Consider the following 26084-nt stretch of genomic DNA (forward strand, 5'->3'; position numbering starts at 1 on the left):
CTAAAGCAGGATGGCCAGGCTTACCACAAATTTGACAAGTGATTCGCTCTCCACTTGTACTGAAGCGTTCCCCATCAATGGCAGGATTACGTTGATTAGTGTTGCGAGGAAAGAAACCTCGCTGGTTGATAGGAGAAGCACCACCTCGATTGGACGGAAAACCACCACGTCCATTTCCACGAGAACGTCCACCACGTCCTCTTGCAGCTACAAAAGCATTGACTGGAGTAGCTTCCACCATAGGTACAGTTTGTTCCATCATGCGCCTCTCCGTGGTCAAAAGGAGGGCTTCAAGGGTTGGATACGTGATCGGAGTATCACGTGCCTGAGCTGCATTGACAGTCATCTCGAATGCAGGTCCAAGGTTATTAAGAATAATTTGAACCAGTTCATTATCACTTACTGGTTGTCCGGCGAGGGCAAGATTATCGGAAATAGCATTGACACGATCCAAGTAATCAGCTACTGAGAGATCGCCTTTTTTGGTCAGGAGCAATTCATTGCGCAGAAAGAGAATGCGATTCTGAGAAGTGGATGCGTAACGCTGCTCAAGAGCCTCCCATGACGCACGAGATGTGCGTTTGCTGGCAACAGTTGCTAGAACGGAAGCAGTCAGCGAGCCATTGATCCAACTCAGAACCATTTGATCGCGTTGCACTCATGTAACATACTCCGGATTGACAGCAGTATTTCCAGCCAAGTGTTTCGGAGGACAGTCCAGAGAGCCGTCGACGTAACCCATCAGGTCACGACTCTTCAGTATTGGCAAAATCTGCGCCAACCATAGAGGATAGTTGGCACGATCAAGCTTAATATTCACTATGGTAGTCATGGAAGAGGAGAAGGGATTGACGGATGAAGTTGCAGGAGGGGGAAAAATAGGGTTGACATTATTAGTTTCAGCCATGGAAACAGTGATGCGGAAGAAAAAAAAAACAAGGATCTTTTGTCGTTAGACAGAAAGGCTCAGTATACCATGATAGAATTTCTGATCTCAATAAATAATTCACTCATACACCCCCGGCCTTACGGGAAGGCTTTGTTATATATATTACAAAATGACAGTTAGATGTTTTATATACATCTTACACACACACACACAATAAACTAAAACTGGCGTGCTTGCTGCCCATGCTGCAACACATCAGAGCACATGAGGTCTGCTGTCAAGGAATATTGCAGCCAGTGCAGTATTCCTTCTGTCCAGGTTACTGCCCTCCCTGCTGTCCATGAGTCAGCAATCACATGTCCACTATAGTTGTAATGATGGCAGGCACTTTAGAGTTTAAACATGAGCTGGATGACTTGGTCTAACAGAAAGAACCTTTGAACCTAATACATAAAACACAAGATGCCAACTTTAACAAAACTTAGCTCCACCGTCTTCAGTCTTCCTCCTCATCAACAGGAGTATACCACTCTGGCCGACGTTAGAGTTGCTCAACCTATAGTTCAGAAGCACTTCTTCATCACAAAGTGCCCTTGTAGCCACCAGGACAAGACTCTTCAAAACAGGAACATCTGAGCTGCTATTTTTCGAACCTCTTGAACCAAAAGCTTCCAAATCTTTTGATCTTCACTTCTTCTGCATCTCCAAATATTACATTTGGAATATAGACCCTTATTTCTTTTTCGGTCAGTGGGAAGTCATAAGGGCAAACCATAACATTTGGAGACATATCCTTTGCCGGATGGTTGCAAAATGAGCCAAAGCTAATGGGCGCCTCCGCTCTATTACGTCGCCACTTTTTCCCAATTTCCTCTGATCCAAAGGCTTACTGAGGAGTCTCCAGATCCAATCTCGACCTTTCTCATCTCCCTGCTTACTAGGCCTGGTTTCTGGTACGGTTAAACCATCCCAAAAGTCACGGGTTTCAACCCCATAACCCCAAGGTTGAGCGTTGATCACAGTTCCATCATACCTTGTGATCAAATATGAGTTTTGTGCATTAACCCTTGGGTATCCAGGAATGTAGCGGTAATACGCTGGGGAATATACTACACCAGGGTACACGGCCACCACAGCACCAACATCACATTCACCATTTAGAAATAACCTTTGTCCCGCTTCCTTGTGGGGTATTTGAGAAGGCTTGATACCAAGCGTGTAGCCAATGAGATCTTACAACTTTTGAGAAACATCAGTGCGCTCTAATGGCCATGTCTCGGGCACCTCTGTACTGAAAATCATAACTATCAGCATAAACGCAAGTTTAAGCTAGTAGTCAATGTTCCGAAAAATTGCTGAGAACAGAGGAATAAGAAGCCAAGAACAAAAATAAAAAGCTCACCATGATGTTTAACTGGTGGACCACTCCTACCAATAGCAAAACTAAGACCACTTCGTCAAGCATTTGATTGTTTAGGTGATTTGGTTCCCTCATTTATCTTCTTAACATCAGGGAAAAGAACTTCATCCATAGACGCGCAGAAGTTTTTAATTTGGAGATGAATGTTTTCTTGGACTTGTATCTGTTGATCAGCAATGGAGGCTTTATTAGCCATGTCAATGATCTCGTCCACATCTGCCTCATCCGCATCCCATCCCAAGCGATTGTAGCTGGCAACATCCAATATATTCAAAACAAAAAGTAGCGCAGCATGCACAGTATACGAGCGAGAAAGGTAGCTCCAACAAGAAGTTAATCTAAATTTGTTTCTTTGGAAGCGAAAGGGCTTTAGTGGAGCAAAAATTAGTGGTTTTGTTTTCATATGGGAAGATGGTAATGTGAGAGCAACCTGGTATATAGGAAGAGGCGAATCAAATCTGCCTCAAACTGCTGTTGCCTTGGATTCCTATTAAACATGGGTTGTTTAGCAAGAGCTCGTTTTCACACCCTGAAAATAAAAACAGCACAGCGTTAATTTTCACATATAGCATGGCGGAGTGCGGTAGCCCATTTGGAAGTCCATGAAGACCAAATTCCGACAGCAAATCCAACTGTAAAACCCTCCGTGGGACAACCTGACCTCGGCATGAGCATATCTAATGCCATTCCTTGACAAGGGATGTTAGGAACCTCAAATCGTAAAGTTAGTTCCTTAACAAACAACTAGTAAGGAAAAGGAACGCCATTTGGATAGAATTGATTGGGATGAATACTCCCACTCTCAGTACAAGTCAGTCATCAGTAGGCACACACATAGCAGACCAGACGACGGAGAAGGAAGCTCAGAACTCCGAAGCTGCTGCCAACTCCTAATTTCGATCCAACAAAACCAACCAACCCAAATAACACTCAGTTGAGTCATTCAGTACTACTATCTGGTGGTATCCTTTTCGTTTAGAGTGAGAGGTCTTAGGTTTGAATCTTGTGGATGGTGAATTCGATACCAAATTAAGCTGCTCATTGTGTGGCTTAGCTGAACTCTTCATTTCTTTAATGTAAAAATATCGACGTACTGAAAAAGAGAAAAAAAAAGAAAAGAAAAAAAAGAACACTCAATTGAACTGGGCCAGCCCTAAAGCATAATATTAAGGTGGGCTAACATTAACCAATGGAAATTGAACTGGACAAGGATTCCTGTGTAAAATTCTTCAAATGAATGGGCCACATTAAACAGACTAGATCGGTTCTTTTTTCTTGTGGGGAGGGGGGGTTAAATTATTTTCCTTGTGTTAACTTCTCGGGAGGACGGCTTACAAATCTCCAATCTCGGGAGAGTCGAACCACATATAAAGGTTGTGTGCGTTATATGATCCTTCTGTGCGTGTTCTTGGCAAAAAGAGAGATGTATAATTCTTTTACCCTTTACACATTTCATATATGAATTAAATTGGTGAATTTATTATGCATATATAAATTAAAGCCTTGATACATTGATAGACATATACTGCTTGTACATGTATATATATTGGCTTAATTTAATAATTCATTTGATGAAAAACATACTACGTAATATTGGAATTATATGTTATTAATAAACTTAATTATGAGTCATGTTACACCTTGTTGGCTGTAAAAGTGCAAATGCAACGATCCCTAGCTAGCCAGTAGCATCCTATTCTTAGCTCAAAGCCTAAAAGCGAGAAGAAGGGAGGCCGTGGGTAGTGTTGGGATTGGGATGGAGGAAATGGGTAAATAGAGAAAGAGACTGACGAGGTCCAAACACCGGGACTTGGTGCCCTGCGCCCCTCACCGTCGCAAATGTCAGGCCGCCCTCGTACGTCTCCGCCCACCCGGCCACTTGACCCTTATCAAACCATGCTTTCCATGGTTGCTTTACTCTTAAACCCATCTTCTTTATGCTGTACCTCGTTGATGTTACCGGCACCCTCCCATCCGTGTCACCGCTGCATGCATGTAATTCATTAGGGTTTTAATTATTATTTATCACAAATTACAAGTTATTACTGCAGTTATCATTAATTAAGTTCATTACCTATAAATCCAAATACGCAAGCCAGCTTTCAAGAGCTTCTGAATGATTGGCAGTACAGTGTCAGGCGAGTCCTTCCATTCCTTTATGACGCCACTGCATGCCACAAGAAGCAACAAATTAAGATACCATATATTATATGTTACGTAAAGAATTACTTCAACATGCATCATCTCAATTTCTAATGCATTGCATTTTTCAAGGTAACTTGAGAAAATTACCCCACATGCAAGGACGGAGCTAGGCAGTTAAGGCCCACTGGAGGCAAATTGCCTCATTGAGTTTTGTGTAAAAATCAAGATGCTTATAAAGAATTCGAATTTATCATGTTTAAATACTTATTAGTTGAAATTTTCAAATAATATGTATAATAAGTTATTATTATGAAAAAATGTCTACAAGTTGGCAAGAAAAGTAAAACACTTAAATTATATACTTTACTATAATTAATTTTTTTTTCTTTCTAAAGTTTGGAGGTTAAGGTCACCCCCACTAGATAAAGTTTCTAGTTCCGTTCCTGTCCACATGCACACATATATATCTACAATTTAGGTATTAGGGTTTCTTGCATAAGATATCAAACACTCAATATGTTGCGGGAATAAACAATGCCTAATTTGAGGTGGGAAATTAAAAAAGCAAGTGAAATTCGAGAATGTTATAATAACTGCGATCCCATACTGGAAACCAACTTGCACATGTCCCCACTCCCCACCCTAGCTAGAGTTGTAAAGGAGGGTCCTCCGGCGGCATGCAACTTTGTGTTTGTTATTTAGAGTTTTGACAAATTAATATCACCACAGGCACACATCCCTACCAGTACCGGTACCGGTACCAGCTTTCTTGCTTTGGTATCAGATGATTAATTTGTTCTGACTAATATATAACAGAGACAAATATGGAGGCAAAACATAACAGCTAGCCTGACTGGTTTTAGGTGGGAAGGGTACAACCATGGTTAAGGAATTGAAAACGACGTGTCGACAATTTGTAATCTTCTAGATATCTATCTGTCTACATTATTCATTTCCGGTTGCACAATAATATTAATATTTATCAAATATTTTAATTTTTTGTGTTTTATTGGGGAGAAAAGAAAACAAAAGGATAAATGTTAATGTAAGATATATTTCATTAATTATGATCCGGGCCTTGTGGCAGTGTGGAAACAGAAAGAAAGCTCCAGTTCGTTGATTTCTCAACGTGCATGTTTCTTCTAGTCAATTCTTGAAATTAACTTTCAGCTACCTCTCTGATCTCTCTCCCCCTAAATTCCAGAGGGATCGAGAGAAAGATAAATGGTATATACATACATGCATGAATCAAATTACATATGTAGATAATAGTTACCTGCACGGGGAGTAAGGATAGGAAAGGTTAGTAATATTGGCATGTAGGGCCTTCTGAACATCCTTTCTGTTGAAATATTGCTCAACATAATCCTCTATGCAGGGATCATACCCTGATGGTAGCCTCTGCCAAAGCTCCTACACACACACACACACACACACATTTTACATAATTAATTAACCACACCAAAATTACATAACTAATTACTGGTTATCTAATGAATTAGATTAGATAAACTCGTTCGACAATGATTGATGACTTACATGTTGAGTAAGCAGCCGAGGTGCAACATTTTTCATGAAATTATTAATCCTTGTTGGTTTGGGAGAAGTAGTAGTAGATGGAGATGGATCAGTGAGGCAGAGGGGTGCATAAATACCGTAGATGTCAATTTGAGAATAATTTTGTAAGAAGGCTCGAATGTGATCATTGCACTCTTCTGTTTGGTTGTCATCGTGTACGACATCACACTTCTTGACTAAATTGTCGTAAAGCGTGTCCGAGATTATGGCATGACTCCATGCATAATCAAACATCCCACTGTTGTCTGTCGGTCCATTGATCACAGCATTCCCAATCTAATTCAATAATTAGTTATCATGCGATGGAATGATTAATTATAGCTAGATAAAGAAATGAGTTAATTATGTCTGTAGGGTTAGGGTTCATGCAGGCTGGCTCACCATGAAACCTTTGAGATTTATGAAAGACGAGGAGTCTGATGGGGATGATGATCTGGTGGTTCGATTGTTTCGGTCGTAGATGAGGTCAGCAAGCTGGGGAACGTAATGGCCAGCATAGCTCTCCCCAGAAATGTAGAAATCGTGGGGTTTGAAGGTTGGGAACCTCTTAAACCATTCCACCAGGAAAGCATACGAATCAGCTGCTGTGATTCCATCGCCCAGTGTACGCAGATCCTTGGAGTTGTTTGTGTAAGAAAACCCTACTCCAACAGGTGACTCCAGGAACAGCACATTGGCAACTGATCATCATCATCATAAGTATTCAAGAAATCAAGCTTATTATGCAATATTAATTAATTTGATGACATTAATTATTTAATTAATATAAACCTTTGTTCCAGGAGAAATCGTTAAGAATTAGGGTTCCATTGCTTCGAACAAGAAAGGGGCCCAGTTCTTGTGCAGCTCCATAAGCTACAGATGAGCACCCAGGTCCTGAAATATACATAATTATAATTAATTAAATTAGAGCATATCTTAATTTTTTTTCCTGGTAAATAAATCATTGGCACAGATCAGAGATAGATGATAATTGGATGATGGAAGATGGCGTCACACTCACACTACACTGTTTGTAATACACACGAACCAAGGTGTGTATATATATTTTATACTACAAAATTAGTATTATTGGACCAATATATCATTGTCATGGACCATTATTAATCAAGCAAAAAGGGTAAAAAACGCCTAAAATTCAAAAGGTTAGATGACCTAGCTATCTCTCAATTTCAGTAAAAGCACAAAAATGCGAAGAAACAAAGAGAAGAGGGGACTTTAATAATCTTAATTTTAATTGCATGCCGAAATTAGTAAAACGAATCAAATTGTCCGGCAGTGACTAGTGAGTAGGGATCGATGACTAAAATGGGGCATTGAGTATTGCATTTGCATGTGCATAGCCTTCCAGAACCAGGCTTGCCACTGTAACAAAGAAACAAACAAATTGAAGTGGTGGTGGGGGTGGAAACCGGGAAAGAAAGAATAATGAAAAAAAAACGGTATATTGCTATGAAATTGGACGATGAATTAGAGAACACGGGAGAATAATGGGCTCCCAACACGACTTATTAGTTACAGAGCAATTCGCATGACACAAATTTTTTATCACATGTTGTTTTAATATACTATATTAAACCCAAACATTAGATTTCTCTCGGTTCTGTAAAATAATTTCGGCCAAAAGAAATATAACATTTAATAATAATAGGAGCAGAGGCCTGGCAGTGAATCGGTGATGGGCACAGGCAGGCCAGGCAATAATATCCCATTTGCATGCCATGCCATTGCCAACAATATTTGAGAGCCACATGTGATGGGCATCTCTATCCGCTTCAAGAGGGCAGCGCTTTTATAAAATAAAGACTAGACTCACAAGTTCTTCGTAGGGTACACCGGTGAATCAGTTAACACTGCTTTTTATGAATGGCTAGATTTTACTGTTTAACACACATAATTTTGTTATACACTAAAATAATATATATATATATATATATATATATATATATATATATATATATTAGCGTAACTGCGCTATTTATTCATGATTCAACCATGGGATTTTACTGAAAATCATCCCAAGTGAAAATTGAGGCCAAAGACTGCTTCCTTCCTGTATAATTATCACATATTAGGACCTGGGGGAATGCACTTCTTGGGTTGGGTACTCGCAGGACGGCCGTTAAAGGTAACGGCGGGGCGGCAAGTATTCCTTACTGTAAAAAGTTTTTGACTTTGTTGGAAGTTTGATGGGATGGGATGCTCCCTGCCCTCTGTTCTGTTCTCTGCTCTGCTATGCTCCAGATACTCCAGACCCAGAGACGACCAGAGAATCAAGTCCGTTACTGGACAGAACAGATGGTACTTTGTCCGTCTGGTGTGCTCAGACTGAGAGTGGAGAGAGATCACGGCAAACCGGCTCTCGCCGTCAAGGATAACGGAAAAAGCCACCATTCTAAAATCTAATGTTTTTTTCTGATTTCTTACGCCTATTTTGTCTTAAAACTCTTGTAATTTAGCACACGAACAAATTGTGCCTCTCAACTCAACAGACGCCAACACACAATTCAAAAAGAAGAAAAAGAAAATCAAATGAAAAAAATATGAGAGGAAAAAGTGTAACCTCATCCAACCCAATGAAATGCACATGAAAAATAATTATATTAAAAAGAAAAAAACATTTTTAAAACATCCCCTATCTTATCATTTTTTTTTAAATTCGATAAGGCATAGCACAAGTACGTTAGATGATTAAATTTGTATTATTGTATTTTGACAATCTTAATCTAATTGCTCAAAATATCAATGTGTCTCGTATATTCGTACAGAAATGTATATCGGCCCTAGCAAAATCCAAAATAAAAAACAAATTTGATTGGAAGAGAGGGAACTGACCTCCATTAAGCCAAAGGACGAGGGGTTTTCGAGATGCATTCTCTTGGGCTTGAAAAAACCAGTAGAACAAGGCCTTCCCCGAATTGGGAAGTCGGACGTAGCCCGCGTAGTGCGGGAATGACACCGGCGGCTGTCCGGGCAAGTTGGTGACCCTGTCACCTTCTCCCAGTAGTCTCTGCACTTCAAATTCTTCATGTTTCACAGCATTGATCACAGGAAAGAGTAGTACTAGACTCCATATCATAACTATGTTCAACAGATTAGGATTAAGAGCCATTGGAGAATCTCAGCACAACACACTCACACACACACAGACAGAGACTGCTAGCAACTACTACTGCTGTCCACTGATTGTATATACATTAATATTGTTCTAATTAATCTGTGTGCAAATTTGGGTGCTTTTTGTGTGAGTGAGACTCCGACTCCGAGGGGGGAAGACCGAAAGAGAGAGAGGGCTGAATCTTGAATGGGATAAAAAGTAGAATGCAGTTTGTGTCCGTTCGATCAGACAGACAGCTTTTTATATATTTAAAAAGGAATGGCCAAGGGCCAATCAAGTGGGGGGACTTGGGGGGAGGGGTGGGGGGTTTTGGGGACATCCCATCATGGTAATTACATTTGATTTCTCACTACTTCTTGTGCTTTTCTTTAGTTCCCTTTCTTTTTCCTTTCGTTTTTGCAATGCCCTTTTTCTTTTCTTTATTTAAATGTTTTATTTTTTTTCTAACAATGACTAACCACAATAATTAAATTGAATATGAGAGAGTGAAGTCATATTTTCATTCGTTATTATCGGTACCATTAGTATTTGTAGTTTGAGTGTTGTTGCAGGCAATAAGAAACGACTCGTGGAAGGAACAATCAAGAGTTGCGCCAAAAGGGTAAGCAATGCTAGGATTGCCACATGTATCCGAGCAACTAGGTTTTGTTTGACCAAATGCTGCTGTTGCTGCTGCCGCTGCTTTTCCTGTTAAAACATGGCCGTGATCATCAAACAACAACTCCAACTCGGAGGAGCAGCTGATTTCTATTACGAGTCATGACTAACTCTTCATGCATACTATTCTGATTTCTGTGTAAAGAACAACTCTACCCTCCACACAAATTATGCACGCGGCTTAGTTAATCAACGTTGAACTTTTTTTTGCGACCAGTCAGACTATCCATACCCTATATGATTTCTCGTTGAATTAAATGAAATTTAGAAACCGTGGAATCAAAGTAATTGTGATATCATAAAGATTACAAAAATCACGACCAAACTAATCAAAATCTTGAAGAACGTAGGAATGACTGTAAAATAAATATTTTACTGTAAACGATGAAAAAAAACCTATTAATTACGGGTATTTTTTAGCTTTGCCTTATCTATACGAAAGAATTTTTGGAGATTGACTTATATACACACAAATTAAAGAAGGGAGCTTTGATGAAAATAGTATGGGATAAGTTTATTTTAACAAAAAACCATCCTGCAACTTCATTTAATGAAAATGACTTAAAATTTAATAAAAAAATACAAAAATTTTAATGAAAAAGACAAAAGTTCAATATAATAAAAAAAATTAATAAACAACTCACGCGCTGGACCGGCACTTGTTTTTGGCAAAGGGATATTTGAACCATTTTTTTTCTTTACGCATTAATAGCATGAGACGCTTGGTGGGTCATTGGTCACGGATAAAGAACTTGACGGCAAATTCTTTGTTTCGTTTGATCAAATAACAAAGGAAGCAGCTTAGCTGCAGATCAGAAGCGACATAGGTGCAATTGCACACTCTTTTTGCTTACGTTTCTTTTCTTTTTTTATTTTTTTATTTTATGATTTACTTGTCTTTATCATCAAACAAAGTTTTCGACTAAAAAATGAAAGTTTTAAAATTATTTTCATTAGTTTTCCTATTAAGGAAACCGATTGACCTCTATTGACCAAAAACATTTACCTTATGATATGGCGGATCTTGATTAGCTAGATGATCATGGTCGGTTGGGAAAACTACAATTTGGGAGTATTAGGATTTATTCGGCTCCTTAGCAATATTCAATATGTTGGGCCTCAAAATTTTCTTGGTGATGGTATTTAGCCCAAAATATATGTGCCCACCCACATACGCACTTACATTTGGGTTACGAAAACCCTAGCCTTAAAGTTAAAGCCCACTGCTGTGTCACCATTGATTAATTTAGTGTTCTCTAAACACTCATTTTTATTTTATTCTTGTACACCCATTTTTCTTGTTTAATGGTTTTATTATCAATTTGGAAATTCCTGCTGATAGCATAATTTTTTGTTCTACGTGTGACTTTATTTTATGAAGTAAAATTTGGACTATAACCAAAAGCAATATGAGGAACAATTGTGAAATTTGGATGAGCACGATAAAGTGAAATTGAATAGTCGCGAAATTCTTTAGTCGTTGGTTACCACATTTTTTGTTACAAAATCCTACTTGTGTTAAAAAAAAAACAAAAAAATTATTTTCCTTAAAAATTGCTAAGCTCTTTGTGGTAACTTTATATATGAACTTTACAAAAAACTACTCTTAAGATTAAGGCCGATGAAGCGACCTAGCTACATCAACCAGTCCCTAACCCAGTTTTAATAGTTATATTTATAACTATAAAAATTAGTTTTCAAAATATATGTTAATTTAGGTTAAGTTATAAGTTAACTAACCCATCATCGAACATAGCCAACACACAATTTTGAAATATAAGTGGTCTGCTTTCCCCACGTATGCGTGTGCAATTTTCCCACTAATTAATTAGAAATTACGTAGTATAAAAAAATAGGAAACTTGAGAAACGAAAACTGTAGAAAATTAGAAATAGTTGCATCTTAGGTTATCTGCCGCATCCACTTCTCAACCTCCACACTGGATGATCTCCACTCCAAAACCAAAAGTTATCTTCCCTTTGGCCGCACTGGAAACGCGTCGACCTTTTTATTTGATTTCTTATCCCACTAAATAAACAAAACACACAGAACGACCTACATTCTTTGCTTTAAACCTCAAGTCTTCAAAAGACGAGAGATATATACCATATTCTCCAAATTCACACCAGCTAGTAATAAATCTATATTCACACTACCTAGATAGAAATTTTGCATATTTCCTAATGTGGATATGGAGTTTTTGAATCACTACTATACGTGAGATCAAACCTTACGCACCAATTTTGTGTGTGACATCTTTGTGTCTTCTATCATTGATTGACACCTGTTAAGTTTATGGCAACAAAGTTAAAAGAGGGTTAGGTTTATTAATACATGTCAATCAATAATAGGTGCAGAAGATTTGATTTCAAAATACATTGTGTATAACGCCCTAAAAGAATATTTCGTAAAGAGTAATGCTACACTTATCGCGTTTTCTATACTATATTTGTATCACTTATTTAATAAAGATAGAGTCTGTCAACACACGTGATTCCCATATCAATTAGAAAAACGATACAAATGTTGTAAGAACATTATTTTTTTTCCTTAAATAGAAATTGGCTCAAATGAAAGGGTAGCAACTACGTCTGATGCCCAGAATACATTTCAGCTCACCAAACCGAAACCTATTGGGTAAAAAAGTAGAAAACATGCACGCCAAGAAAACACAGATCATGAATCATGACCTTCCCCCACCCATATAACACATGACCTCCACCGTGCCACTCCTCAACCTAATTAAACCAATATTAATAAACCACACACTCTCATCACATAGGCTCTCCTCTAATTCCAACAACATGATCACCACTCCTCCTCACCCTCCTCATCCCACCAATAATCTCACCTCCCTCCTCTCCCCCTCCTTCTCCGAGACTTTCGTGGCCAAAATCTTTGATTCGCGGCAACTCTTTTTCCTTCACCACATCCAAATCTTGGAGCTCTTTCTGGCTCTATGTGTTTTCATTACCATACACTCGTTGAGGCAGAAGAAGCACCATGGCCTACCCATTTGGCCGGTGCTTGGTATGCTACCCTCTCTCTCTTTTGCCGTACTTGGGCTCCAAACCAACCTATATGAGTGGCTTTCCCAAGTTCTTTACCGCCAAAACGGCACGTTTCTATTCCAAGGCCCTTGGTTTAGCAGCCTCTTTTCTGTCATCACTTCCGACCCTCGTAACTTGGAGCACCTTCTCAAGACCAAGTTCTCCAATTTCCCCAAAGGCCCTTATTTCCGAGACTCAGTTCTAGATCTTCTCGGGGATGGCATATTCAACACGAACGACGAGACATGGCAGCGACAAAGGAAGACGGCTAGCATCGAGTTCCACTCGGCTAAGTTCCGGCAACTGACGGTCGATTCGTTGTTTGAACTTGTCCACGCTAGGCTTTTGCCCGTCTTGGAGGACTCCATCAAACACTCGGCCGCAATCGACCTCCAAGACATTCTTTTGAGGTTAACTTTTGACAACGTTTGCATGATCGCGTTTGGGGTCGACCCTGGTTGCTTGCAGCCCGGGTTACCCAAAATACCATTTGCTCAGGCCTTTGAGGACGCGACAGAAGCAACACTTATGCGCTTTGTGACCCCAACGTGCTTGTGGAAGACCATGAGGTACTTAAACTTGGGTGCAGAGAGGAAGCTCAAGAGGTCCATAAGAGAAGTGGACGAGTTTGCGGATGACGTCATTCGGACAAGGAAGAAAGAGCTCCCACTACTACTTTCTTCCACCAATAATTCTAATGCTTCTAATGATGATGATAAGGACAACAAGCATATTAGATCAGACTTGTTAACGGTTTTTATGGGTTTGAAAGACGAGAGGGGGGAGGCGTTTTCGGACAAGTTCCTGAGGGATATATGCGTCAACTTCATACTTGCAGGGCGAGACACGTCATCGGTGGCAATGAGCTGGTTCTTCTGGCTGCTTCATCAGAATCCGGAGGTGGAGCACAAGATTCTTCAAGAAGTATGCCGGATTGTGGGCGGAAGAACATCATCCGATCGCGATCATGATCATGAAAGTAAAAATAATGGCGACGACGACGAAGCAGTAGTATTCAAGCCAGAAGAGATAAAGAAGATGGAGTATCTTCATGCAGCTCTATCAGAGGCTCTAAGGTTGTACCCTTCAGTTCCACTAGATCACAAGGAGGTAAGTTCAGTTTATAAAATCATATGCACTTTAATTATTTATTTTCTGTTTTATAATTAGTAATTTACTCAAATTAACCATTTTTAAGTGCATGCATGCCTAGCATGCTATGGGGCCTTGTCATGCCTCACACATTCATCAACTAACCATATAATTATAAGCTTATCATGATATAATAGTGGGATAAAAATTGTTCTCCAATTCGTATGAATCTTGTAATGTATTGATATGTAACTTCTAATAATTTTATTTTGACGCAAAAAATTGACATACATTTTAAGAAATACAAATGTATGTGGAACTCACATATATTAAAGAATATCAATACTTGCGTTAGATTGGTGTAAAAATAGCATTACTCGTAATTTTGGTCAACAATGACTACCTAGAGGGGTCTTAATTAATTTATGAGATTCTTGTTTACCTAATTGGCCAAGGGAACTATTATTAGCATTCCAAAAATTTCATTCTACACTCCTCACAAGTGTATTTTTCTTTCTAATTATAGAAAGTTTGGAGTGCCAAATGAGATTTTTGGAGTGCTAATAACAATTCCCTTGGCCAACTCTGTCTACATATATTCATTGGAACAATTGTTTCGTGTTAGGAAGATTGCAGAGACTAAGCTAGCTACTTTGTAACTATAATAATCCAAAAAATAAAATATACAATTTGATTGGTAATTAATTAAGTTTTCTAATTGAGTTGAACTTAACTGATCAATTGAATATACGTAGGCAGTTGAAGATGACATATTTCCAGATGGAACAATATTGAAGAAGGGAACAAAAGTGATATACGCAATCTACAGCATGGGGCGAATGGAGGCGATTTGGGGGAAGGACTGCAGGGAGTACAAGCCCGAGAGATGGCTACGATCATCGGACGGCCGCTTCATGAGTGAGTCTGCATACAAATTTACGGCTTTCAACGGTGGTCCTCGCCTGTGCTTGGGCAAAGACTTCGCTTATTACCAAATGAAGTTCGTCGCTGCCTCCATCATCTACCGTTACCGCGTCAAGGTGGTCGAAAACCATCCGGTGGAGCCAAGGCTGGCACTGACGATGTACATGAAGCATGGGTTGAAGGTCACTCTCCAAAAGCGTGACCGTGCTGAGCGTCAAAAATTGCTGAATATATAGTATGGTATTAATATATAGTACATATATAGTGTGTTTGGCCTTCTTTTTTGTTGTTTATGATATTGTTGTCGTATACAGATAAATGGTGGTATTGCCATACATGAATACATGGGAAGATGATTGAAAATCTTTAGAGTGAGATGGTAGGGCTAGCCTGCTAGGAGGGATCTATATGCATTTGAATAATCGATCTAGTAATTGTGTAAGCTTGGATTGTTCATAATTTGGATTTTATCATCATATATGTATTTCAATATTTTAATAATCCATAAAATTAATGTGTTACTCTCTCTCTCTCTCTCTCTCTCTCTCTCTCTCTCTCTCTCTCTCTCTCTCTCTCTCTCTCTCTCTCTCTCTCTCTCACCTAACCTAACCAAAGCTATAATTAACCACCAATTTGCAAACATAACTACTACTCCATGCACAAATATAGTAGCCACTCTGATGCATAGATGCTATCTTACTTGATTTTCCAATGCATGCTGTGTTCGGACCATGAACCTCGTTATATAAGCAAATACCAGGTGAAACAGGTGAATCACATGATGTATGTGATAAAATAGCAGTTACATGGTAGATTCTAAATCTATTGGTCGTTTCGTAAAGCATTTGATAAACACTTGAATTCAACAAGCCCTTACTGGATTTCTTCAATTTTCTCAACTTCCAAGGCATTTCAATTACGAAAGCTTCGCTGGTCGACCGCAAAAGTAAAGGCAAGTTTGGCGAGCAACTCATGACCTAAACATCCATCCCTGCAGGTTTGCAGTCGGTTTTTCTGTTCCGTTTTTAGCTTTTCCTGTTTGAAAGTTGACTCTGACCATCCGTGGATATATAATTGGTATAGGATGTAACTTCCATCCACAGATCTCATCGTAGAAAAGAATCCTAAATGCAGAGCTTGTTCTCATTGATTACTTAGGCTTCAGTACTTAGCCTAGTAATAACTCATATAATACTCATCAAAGCTTCGCTAACTATAAACTATGTGCTTGTATATCAGAGCTCAACAGTTGCAAAGGGTTAACAACCACAATAATGTCTACAAAGGAGACTGCACAAAGATCGGAACTGCATATATATTGAAAACAGAATGAAATTTCAAAAATGCGTTATTAAGTGGCATAAACTGTCAATGGAGAAAATAGAGGATGCACATATTAGTGCATGTGTTGAAATATACAACATTTTCCTATGTGGGAAAGAGGCATGGCAAGTACATCTCGGCATTATGAAGTTCTGACAGATTATAGCATCAAACTCAAATGCATTGAAATTTATGCAAGCATAACAGGGAAGAAATAACGTGGCAGGAGGAGCAGCGACCTGCTCACCCATTCCCTTGATACATTATAATCCTGATTTTTTTGGTCTCCTCTATGCCCTCCTCATCGAGAAAGTTCTCAAAATTTTTTTCCTCTGAGGGATCTCTACGTTCCAACAGAATCAGAATAAGAAAATAAAAGCAATGCTGAAAAGATGCAGGAAGAAAAATAGAATGAAAGCCACATAGAAGTGCGTACTACTGCATGTTTCAGCACGTTACATGCATGGAACAAGAAGATAAAAGTAGACATTTAAAAATAACGGGTGCTGTGTTTCGCAGTATGAATCCTCCCCTTAAAATCCATATCCACCCATATGTAAATGCCTAAAGCATCGGTGGCTACCGGCATCCATTTATAAGCAAGCACACAAAATATGCTATAGAGTTAGGTTGTTAACCCTAACTGACCTATATCATGGAGAAGTGCAGCCACTTCTATCTGTCGACCAAGAAAAGTAAAGTATAGATTAATAAAGGCCTCCTCCACCAGCTTCTTCGCCTTTCTCACCGTCGCTGTTTCTAGATTAACTGTTATTTTAGAGGTGAAAATTATAGACAAACAAAATCTGAATAATGGAGTGAAGAACGGAAAGGGATGAATTGAAAATAAAACAACTTAATTTAAAATTTCAACCTAATTAAGATCCTAAAATAAAACAACTAAATTAAAAATAATTCAAACAAAACATAAATAAAAATTACAAATAAATAATGAGGAATAAGATGTGAAATAAAAAAGGGGTGTGCTATCCACACACCCATTTTCACTTCTCACACACCCTTTGTTAATTTATGTCCGTTAATTTTTTTTAATTCATTCGATCCGACGGTCGAAAATTAGAAGAGTGCATGAGAAGTAAAAAAGAGGTGTGTGGATATCACACCCCAATAAAAAATTGCCACATGCTCGTGTGGCATTAGGCCAGTAACTATAATTTCCTTCACTTCAATTTTTTTTATTCATATTAATTAGAGATTAAATGGTCTCTAATCGAATTAATTTTTATATACACGATGAAGAAAGAGAAATAATATCACGCAATCATTAAAAGAAATGAGTAATACGGTGTCCCTTGAATATTATTCATTGTATGTGAATGTGCCAATCACTCCTAAAGATTATGCTAGTCTCGGCATGAAAAATGTTTATGATTTGGCTTTGAGTACTTAATTTAGATGTTTGCTAGGGTTTAAATGTTAATAGAACACTTCCGTTGCAGACCTAGATATAACCGAGTTAGTTCAGTTTTGCTCTTTTAAGGTTCATTTTGAGGACGGAGGACCAAGTGTATATTAACCATAAGATTATATAAGTGTCTATCTAAAAGGCTTAAAATATTTGACAACTTAATAAAGCAAAACAAGCAAAATGAGTTTTCCAATAGTTTATGGATATAAGTTGGTTTTGTTTTATTAAATTATCAAATATTTTAATCCATTGGATCTAAACTAATATAATTTTGTAGTTAATATGCATTTGGTCCTCACAGGTCCTCAAATGAAGACCTTAATTAAGAGAGCAGAACTCGTGTTAGTTAGTGGAGTATACACTCTTATACTCACTCAAGTTCAAATTCATGTCCATGTAATGCATGCATGCATTTTCTACATTCTTTGTGTTTGATGGTCAAGCTATGTATTAATGGCTCATTTGGAAGTGATTTAAAAAAAAAAAAATTATTTGAACTCGTTTATCTTATCTTTACACCCAACTTAAAAACTTATTTAATAAAATGCCAAATGTGCCCTGAAATAAATAGAAAGAATTTCAAAACAATTAGAACCTGTATAAGCTCCAACCAACCCCATCGGGAAAACACAAAGGGAGGCTTTCACACTCCCCAACAAGCCACGATATCCCTTTTTTCCAGCAAACACAACTGAAGCTCCAACAATCCAATTAATGCTCTCCTTTTATCTCTTTTTTGTTTCTCTATGCAAACTTGGGTCCAATCAATCGGGAAAGAAAGGCCGGTGTGAATTAGTGTTGACGGAGAAGTGCGGAGTCATGTTCGATGCCACCGATGGCACCAAAAGGAAATGATGGTTCATATTCTTCTCACGGTTGTGATACGAGGGAGGCGGGGAAAAAGAAGAAAAAGAATGGAAGGAGCTGACAGTTGTTCATGACCTGGGGATAAATTTTGGCATAAGTTTGATTTGGATTCGCCGGAAATAATGGTCAGGTGGGTTTAGGGCTATTGGGTGTAGACAGAAAAACACCCTTTTTTATTTTCTTTTTCTTATTTATTAAGGACAAATTTGAGAGTTTGTTGGACAAAGTTGTTAAGTTGAGTGTAGAGATAAAACAAATGAGTTCAAATAAAAAATTTCCTTTAAAATGAATAAAAACGATTTTGGTTAGAAACACATAACTGATCCTTGTTGTAAAAATCATTTCAAGTGCTTTTAAAACTCACAAATATTTTATTTAAAAGCACTTTCGGTCTAAACGAGCCCAAACTTAGTTACCTATCTATATCAACCCGTTTAGGTGGAGCCACCCTTAACTCCTGCCACAAGCTCTTGATATATAAATGTAGTCGGGCAACTCAAAAATATCAATTCGCTGGGGCCGTTTATGTTCAATTCCAAAGCAAAATATGCCACACCAGGTACCTACTACAACTACAGCCTCTCTGTATATCTAATATCTAGTTCATTAATCCATGAACAACTTCAATATTAATTAGTAAAAACTAAAAACAATGATTATCAAACAGCCGCTTAGGTAAAGTCATGTAACATCTTCAGATCTTCAAACAAGCAAACTTCACAAATAATTAAGTTGCGCATGATTCAATATGAACTAGCTTTAACCTAATTAACATATTTAAGGAAGTGTCAAGTAAATGAGAGCAAGAACACTTTCAATTTTTCCATTGGCTTGAAGATTGATGCAAAGTAAAAGAAAATGAAGTATTTGACTGGGTTAGATTGTTGGAAAATGTTGGGTATTAATTAGTTGCAAATAACGAAAATGAAAGGAACGCCTTATCACATATATCTATATTTAATCACTGCAGATTTAGTTTAGAGTTCCATGAGGGAATCCCTCGTTTTCTCGTGTAGATTAAATGAGATGTTTAGAGAGTCTATTAAATAAATATAGGAAGGTTGTTTATCTTATACTCAGTCGATAAATATGTACATATTATGAGTCAATAAACATGGACATGCTCTGACTGGCTAAGTCAATAAACCTACCTTTCTCAGTGAACACAAATTTTAAGTTCCGATTCTTATAAAATTAGAATCGCTCACATTAAATTGGAAGTTCTTTTTTTGTCGGCTGAGTAAACCTACCTTTCTTGGTGAATACAGATTTTAAGTTCCGATTCTTATAAAATTAGATCACTCACATCAAAATGGATTTGTTTTTAATTATTTTTTGTTACAATTAAGGGTTTCGAACTCTAGATTTGTCTGCTCTTGCTTTCATCTTTACCCAGCTTCACCGCTGGGCTAAACTTAGTGACTTGTCAAAACAATAAATTTAGGGTAATGCTATTCACACATCATTTTTTTCTTCACATACTCTAGTCATTTTTGTCTATTGATCTTCTTTAATTCATTCAATCCAATAGCTCAAAATATAGGCACATATGTGAGAAGTAAAAATATGTGTATGGATAGTAGTGTTCTAAAAATCGGACTAGGCGGTGAAGGCCCGCCACAATTTAGTGCAAATCGTTTCAAAAAATTGGTCTGGAGCTAGGTGGTCCTAGGCGGGCTAGGCAGCACCTAGGCAGTTTGTTTTTATTATTTATTTATTTATTAATTGTTTGATTTTTTTCTTTTTTAGTTTCATGGTGGTATACTTATAGAAATGGTGTACATAATTTGCAAATAATGGATTATGTTAGATCCCACATCGCCCAGGGGAGTGGATCCTCTATGCCTTATATGTATAGGGCGTGTCACAAAGCGGACAATATCGTGCTACGGCGGAGCCGGTCTGGAATGTGACATATTGACTACAAGTTCATCTAATTGTGAAAGGACTTGGGGCAGTTTTGAGGGGATACATATAAAGAATAGAAATAAACTAGATACAACAAGGTTAAATAATTTAGTTTATGTCCAATCCAATGTAATGATCATGACCAAGAAGAATTTAGTTTATCATCCAAGAATTCTCCTTATTATGCTTATATGTTTACTGTTTTTTAAATATTGAACTTGTTGGATGGATGTACTTTGTGTATTATTATACTTCTATTTTTGCATTTTGTCATTATTTTATTATCCTTACAAGCATAATTTTTTTCAAGTGTAAATAGACACTTATTTACAAGATATACAATAAATTTACATAAATCCGCCTAGCCGCTAGGTCTCTGCCTACCACCCGACTAGTACCTAACATTTTTTAGAATATTGATGGATAACACCACCCTAAATTTAAGTCAAACTAAAATAAAATATAATTAATGAATGGGCCTAACTATAAGTTTGATTCTTATTGTCACATCTCGGCTAGAGTCCCCACCACATTCCGGGTTCAACTGACACACCCCGACCGAGATCAGGGCGTGCTGGCTGTCACACGAAGGTGACGTAACCATTTGCACGTGCAGAAGCTAATGAAAAAGTAATATAAAAAGTACAAATAATTAAAAACTAGCATACAAAGTACTAAAACAAGTGCTAGCGTAAGTGAGACACAAATTCAGAGCAATAAGTCTACAGCAGTCCAAAGAAAAAGATTCGACAACAGTACACCCGAAGGTGACCCTACTCTGGTGAGTGTCTGTCAGAAATGCCGGAAAAGCCCTCTGGGAAACCACCGAAACAGCTAAGCAACTAGAACCTGGATGGGCGCAAAACAAAAGCGTGAGTGGGCAAAAACAAAGCTTTTCGAAAACCATTTAGTAAAATACATTCTAACCCCTCGCCGTAAAACCTGTATACTTCCTAGAAAATAAACATATATACGTATGTATATAGATATGCCAACCATGCTCAAGAATATGCCATGACAAAATCTCATAATGAAATGCAAGTGCTCAGGTATAACTCATATCAATAACATAATCTGGCAGCCGGAGTCACCTAACGTGACCTGTACGGCTCTCAAACTCAAAAACTGAACCTGCCCACGAGTTGGAACCACCTAAAGTGGTCTGTACGACAGGCATGGGTGTAATACATATATACGCTCTAGTGCTACGATCACGTGAAGGCTGTGCAAATAATCGCGGGTCACCTACGAGTCGGAACCACCTAATGTGGTCTGTACGACAGGACTGTGCACCTGACTTGGATCCAAGCTGAGCGTGTGGTGCGGGATGTGAACATCACGTGAAGGACTGTGCCCTACTCTGGGCGGGAGCACTAACACCGAGGGTGCAGGTTATGAGCTCTCTAAGCATCTCAAACCACTACTGGATGTAAATATGGATAACACTTATCTGGCACTTACCTGTGCGTCCACAGCACCCAATATGCATATGTATATATATATGCAACTACTAACGTAACCAACGATGCATGAATACCGAAAATGTGATGCATGGCATGTAACTGATAACCATTTACTCAATTTCTGGGAAAAATATAGTATATAGGTATATACGGAAAACCAAAAGCCCACTCACTGATATGTAGAAAGGTCGTAGCCCTCCTGCCTCGAGTGACCACGCTCGTCCTCGGGATACGTATCACCTATATGCGAAACAACTATAAATACGTTAATTTTAAAGCACATAACCAACTTCTCGTAATAACTTCTCATACATTGCTCAAATTGGACAAATGAATATACCAACGTGCTCTACACAACCTCAGGATCACACCCAAATTTTTAGAAAAATTTTCCACCGCCGCACGCGCCCCCACGCGCCGGCCAAGGCACGGCCACACTCGCCGCCCACGCGCAGGCACGTGCCTGGCACGCTGACGGCGTCAACTGACGCCGTAAGGAATATTCCGTCAGTTTTGACAGATTCCGTTAACGGCGTCAGGAATATTCCGTCAGACTTGACGGAATATTCCGTCTCCTTCTCCGGCGAACCTCCGGCGCCGGAAAATCGCGAAACCTGCAAACCTTGTTTTCTCTCTCGTTTTTCAACCATTTTTCACGATTCTTGCACCAAAATGAAGCCTAAGACTAGTAGAACACGACCATACAATTTTTAAGGGTCAAAAACTACTAGATCATACCTGTCCAAACCTCCTAACTCCGGTCAACTTCCAACGCAGTGATTCCAACGTCAAAACTCTTCCAACGAAGCACTCTGAGGCTCCCTGGAACCTCACCAAGTCACCTACGAGCTTCAAAATCCCAAAAACTTGCTAAATTATTTTTGCATGAATAGTACTCGAAACTGACATCGTCGAATCGACGTGAAAACGACGGAGTTCTCACCTGAAAATGGTACGACTGGACTCCCACGAGCTTCACGATCTCGACTGTGACCTTGGTTTCCTCGATCTGTAGAGGTTTGAGGGGTTTTGAGTTTGTCCGTACGTTTTCAGAAGGAAGAGGAAGGAATGGGGTTCTCGGGGGAAAGACAGGGAAAGGGACAGAGAGACAGTGAGAGTGAGAATGATAGTGTGTGTGTGTGTGTGGCCCAACACATGCCACACCACACAAAACAACCAATAATGTAACGAAAACGAACTAGGGGTAAAAGTGTCATTTCACATGTACGTTTCCGATACTTCCGGGACGGGATGTCACATCAACTCTACCGTCGCACGATATTGTCCGTTTTAGGCTCCGACCACGCTCTCACGGTTTTGTTTATGAGAACTCACACGATAACTTCCCAGTGAATTGGGCCCCCACCACATCCCGGACCGGGATGTGACACTTATGAAGTAATTAGTTGCAACTATTAAACTCACACCACTACAACAACAATATAGCGAAGATGCGGGAAGTAACAATATGCATTAAGAGGGTCACTCAAAGGAGATTGTGAAATTTGGTTCTTCTAATATCGTGATCATGTTGCGAAGCGAGTTGAAAGTGGTTGCAAACGATTGACAGCGTAATTCACGATGTATTACAAATGACTAGACAATTGGAGTCAGTTGACTTTTTATACTTGTCGTTAATCTAGCTAAGTAACTCACCCGATGGCTTCCTTTGCACCCAAATATGGGGTATGATGTAAATATTTTTCTAAAAAGTTAATAAATATTATTATCGTTTAAATTAATCAAACTCACCTAATTAAGGATTAGGCGAATAATATTGATGTAGATTGAAGAAGCTAGCTCGATGATGGAAGCGCGAACGTAGTTAAAACGTAGAAGGACTTGTCGACTTGTTCTTCTTCTTAATTATCCACCAAAGTCTTGAAAGTCACGCATCCCTATTTCTCAAGTCATAACCAAACCCATTATTATTATTACACATCTGAATCAGCCATAAACAACGCCACCATTAAAAATGAGAATAAAATACACCAATAGGGACCAATACATATTAATTTCAATATTTTCATTAGAAAAATAGTGAATTATATATAAAAATCGAAATATTGAGGTCGAGCACTAGGGGCGACCAAACCTGGTATTTTCTTCAAAGCTGAAAGCCATCCTCTCTCTTTCTCTACATGAACCATCTCCATGCCTTCCCCTCCTGCTTTATCTCATGACTTCCATGGCCGAAATCCAAAAGAAAACCATTACTCCCACTCCTAGTCCTACAACTTCTCCTACTCCGTCCGTATCCAAATCAAAAAGCAGTTGTTTTCTCGCTTGCTTCGGATTTTCTAGGCAGACGAGTCACAGACGGAGTAGGAGATCAAAGTCGGCCCCCATCATCAGAAAGGAAGCCAACTATATCCGAGAGGATCGTGAAAACCATAAGATTGATATCGAGGGTGAACATTCAACTGGTAATACTAGTCAACGCAGCTGGTATTTGATTTCTTGGTCAAGTTGGAGGTTTCACACGAACAAGTCCGCCACCAAAACCGTCCCCATCGACGCCTCCGGTACCACTGTAACCACCATCACCGACAAACGGAAACGTCCGTGCAAGGTGGTCAAGTTCTCCAGCTTGCAGACCAAGTCAAAGTCTGGTAACCTCGTCTCTATTTCCGAAGACGTAATTGCGGCCACCACCGATGGGGAGCCGCCAGGGACCCCAAGTAGGGAAGAGGCTGAGCCGCCTCCCGTCGTCTCAGACCCGCAGAACACTATTACCCAAAACCCTCCACAGGTATAGTAATTTATATTCATTATTTCACTCGTAGATATTGACCTTTAGATTCGAGGTTTCAGAGATTGATTTTGCTCCCCCAATATCACTTGTATGGAAGAAAATAAACCAGCTTAATGTAATTGTTGTGCTTTAATTTATTCCATTGTTTACGAGAATTAACTTTGTTGTAAATTAATTATTTGTGCCGTTGCAGACCAACACGATCAACCTCGGAAGTAGGAACCATTTGGAGTCCCCTAAGGATGGCACGTGTCAAAATCTGTTTTGCCGGAAAATTCATTCACTAAGAACAAATACAACTAGTGCAGGATCAGGTGGAAGAAAAGGGGCATCTAGCAACCAAGGCCAACCCGGTTCACCGGCTGTACAGGAGGCTAGGACGCCCAAGTCTCGTACTCAGACAACAACCGCCGTGTTGTCGCACTCCGTGTCTTTCCCCGCTCGCGAAAGCCAAACTCAACAGGCACCGCCGGCAACTCCGTCGGCAGTGAGACACAATTTTAGTAAACATTATTCGTCGTGGTCGTGGTCGACAACCGTGTCAAACAACGCCCGATCGAAAAATAATAATAGGGGGAAGGTAAAGGCAAAGGGAGAGTCGAGTCGAGCCAATAGGAAGAATTTGGACCCACTGTTTGGTATGTCTATTATTATGGTGACGTTGATTATTATGCTAGTATGGGGTCGTTTGTGTGCTATCCTTTGTACGTCCGCATGGTTTTACTTCATCCCGCGCTTAAGATCAGCAGCTGCCGCCACCGCTACTGCTGCCGATGGATATGGATCCCCTCACCATAATTCCGTTTCCAATGTTAGTACTCCGCGGGCCTTGGATATGAATTCCGAGGAATGCAAGAAGAAGGTCGTCTTGGAGGGATTTCTCGAGAGGAATCACCGGAATATTTTTCCATGAATTTGCATGCAAAAATTGGACAATTTGAGGTGCGGTAAAAGAAGTCAAATCAATAATTAGTAATCTACTCCTGTGATATTTTGAAAGTATATGTTATTGGCACGTATGAAATATTGATTGTTTCATCATTTTGTCCTTGCTTAGTGCCTTGTCTGTAATTAAAATTTTGAAAATATTAAAGTATTATGTATCATAAAATACTTGTGTAATGTTGAATTAGCTTAGTAAGCTGTTTTAATTCCCACCGATTTTTCTCTTCTTAACAACGAATGTTAACTTACTAATATTATCGTTTTTGTAAGAAAAAATTTTCAACTTTTCTGGTGGTTTTTATTTTAATTGGTTGTTGGGATTGTCACGTGAAAATTGATGTGCTATAGTGGTTGAGAGTAAAATGGATGGATGGAGTTGGACAAGTTGTGGCCCCTGATATACCCCGTCAAACTCAAACACGTATACATGCCAAATTGCCAATCACATCTGTTTGTCTTATTCTCTAACAATCAAACTTTTTATATATTTCGTCAAATTAACGTGCCCACTTTTTATTTCC

At 38.9% G+C, this 26084-nt stretch overlaps 3 protein-coding genes and 1 pseudogene across 3 annotated transcripts; 2 read left to right on the forward strand and 2 right to left on the reverse strand.

Annotated features, from left to right (window-relative positions):
* Positions 1-1385: 1385 nt before the first annotated feature.
* Positions 1386-2996, reverse strand: LOC137731187 (uncharacterized; annotated as a pseudogene).
* Positions 2997-3897: 901 nt separating this feature from the next.
* LOC137732193 (serine carboxypeptidase-like 35) lies at positions 3898-9372 on the reverse strand. The gene is made up of 7 exons (XM_068471490.2): positions 8868-9372; positions 6804-6908; positions 6414-6712; positions 5994-6308; positions 5731-5867; positions 4384-4476; positions 3898-4294 (listed from the first exon to the last, which is right to left on the reverse strand). The coding sequence occupies exons 1-7, from the start codon at positions 9142-9144 to the stop codon at positions 4021-4023; spliced, it is 1500 nt and encodes a 499-aa protein (XP_068327591.2). The 5' UTR covers positions 9145-9372; the 3' UTR covers positions 3898-4020.
* A 3149-nt stretch (positions 9373-12521) lies between these two features.
* On the forward strand, positions 12522-15394 carry LOC137732314 (cytochrome P450 86B1). The gene is made up of 2 exons (XM_068471621.2): positions 12522-13967; positions 14705-15394. The coding sequence occupies exons 1-2, from the start codon at positions 12612-12614 to the stop codon at positions 15107-15109; spliced, it is 1761 nt and encodes a 586-aa protein (XP_068327722.2). The 5' UTR covers positions 12522-12611; the 3' UTR covers positions 15110-15394.
* An 8482-nt stretch (positions 15395-23876) lies between these two features.
* On the forward strand, positions 23877-25729 carry LOC137732316 (uncharacterized). Its single transcript, XM_068471625.2, has 2 exons — positions 23877-24615; positions 24812-25729. The coding sequence occupies exons 1-2, from the start codon at positions 24043-24045 to the stop codon at positions 25529-25531; spliced, it is 1293 nt and encodes a 430-aa protein (XP_068327726.2). The 5' UTR covers positions 23877-24042; the 3' UTR covers positions 25532-25729.
* Positions 25730-26084: the final 355 nt, after the last annotated feature.

Source organism: Pyrus communis, chromosome 16, assembly GCF_041283825.1.
Source record: "Pyrus communis isolate YQ-2024b chromosome 16, ASM4128382v1, whole genome shotgun sequence".
NCBI classification, from domain to species: domain Eukaryota; kingdom Viridiplantae; phylum Streptophyta; class Magnoliopsida; order Rosales; family Rosaceae; genus Pyrus; species Pyrus communis.

Excerpts from the sequence above, each read along its gene's own strand:
- LOC137732193 (XM_068471490.2), bottom strand. The coding sequence starts at position 9,144 with ATGGCTCTTAATCCTAATCTGTTGAACATAGTTATGATATGGAGTCTA. Across the intron at positions 6,909-8,867 it reads CGTCCTTTGGCTTAATGGAG|GACCTGGGTGCTCATCTGTA; the intron begins GTCAGTTCCCTC and ends TGTATATTTCAG. Across the intron at positions 6,713-6,803 it reads CGATTTCTCCTGGAACAAAG|TTGCCAATGTGCTGTTCCTG; the intron begins GTTTATATTAAT and ends GATGATGATCAG.
- LOC137732314 (XM_068471621.2), top strand. The coding sequence starts at position 12,612 with ATGATCACCACTCCTCCTCACCCTCCTCATCCCACCAATAATCTCACC. Across the intron at positions 13,968-14,704 it reads TTCCACTAGATCACAAGGAG|GCAGTTGAAGATGACATATT; the intron begins GTAAGTTCAGTT and ends GAATATACGTAG.
- LOC137732316 (XM_068471625.2), top strand. The coding sequence starts at position 24,043 with ATGACTTCCATGGCCGAAATCCAAAAGAAAACCATTACTCCCACTCCT. Across the intron at positions 24,616-24,811 it reads TTACCCAAAACCCTCCACAG|ACCAACACGATCAACCTCGG; the intron begins GTATAGTAATTT and ends GTGCCGTTGCAG.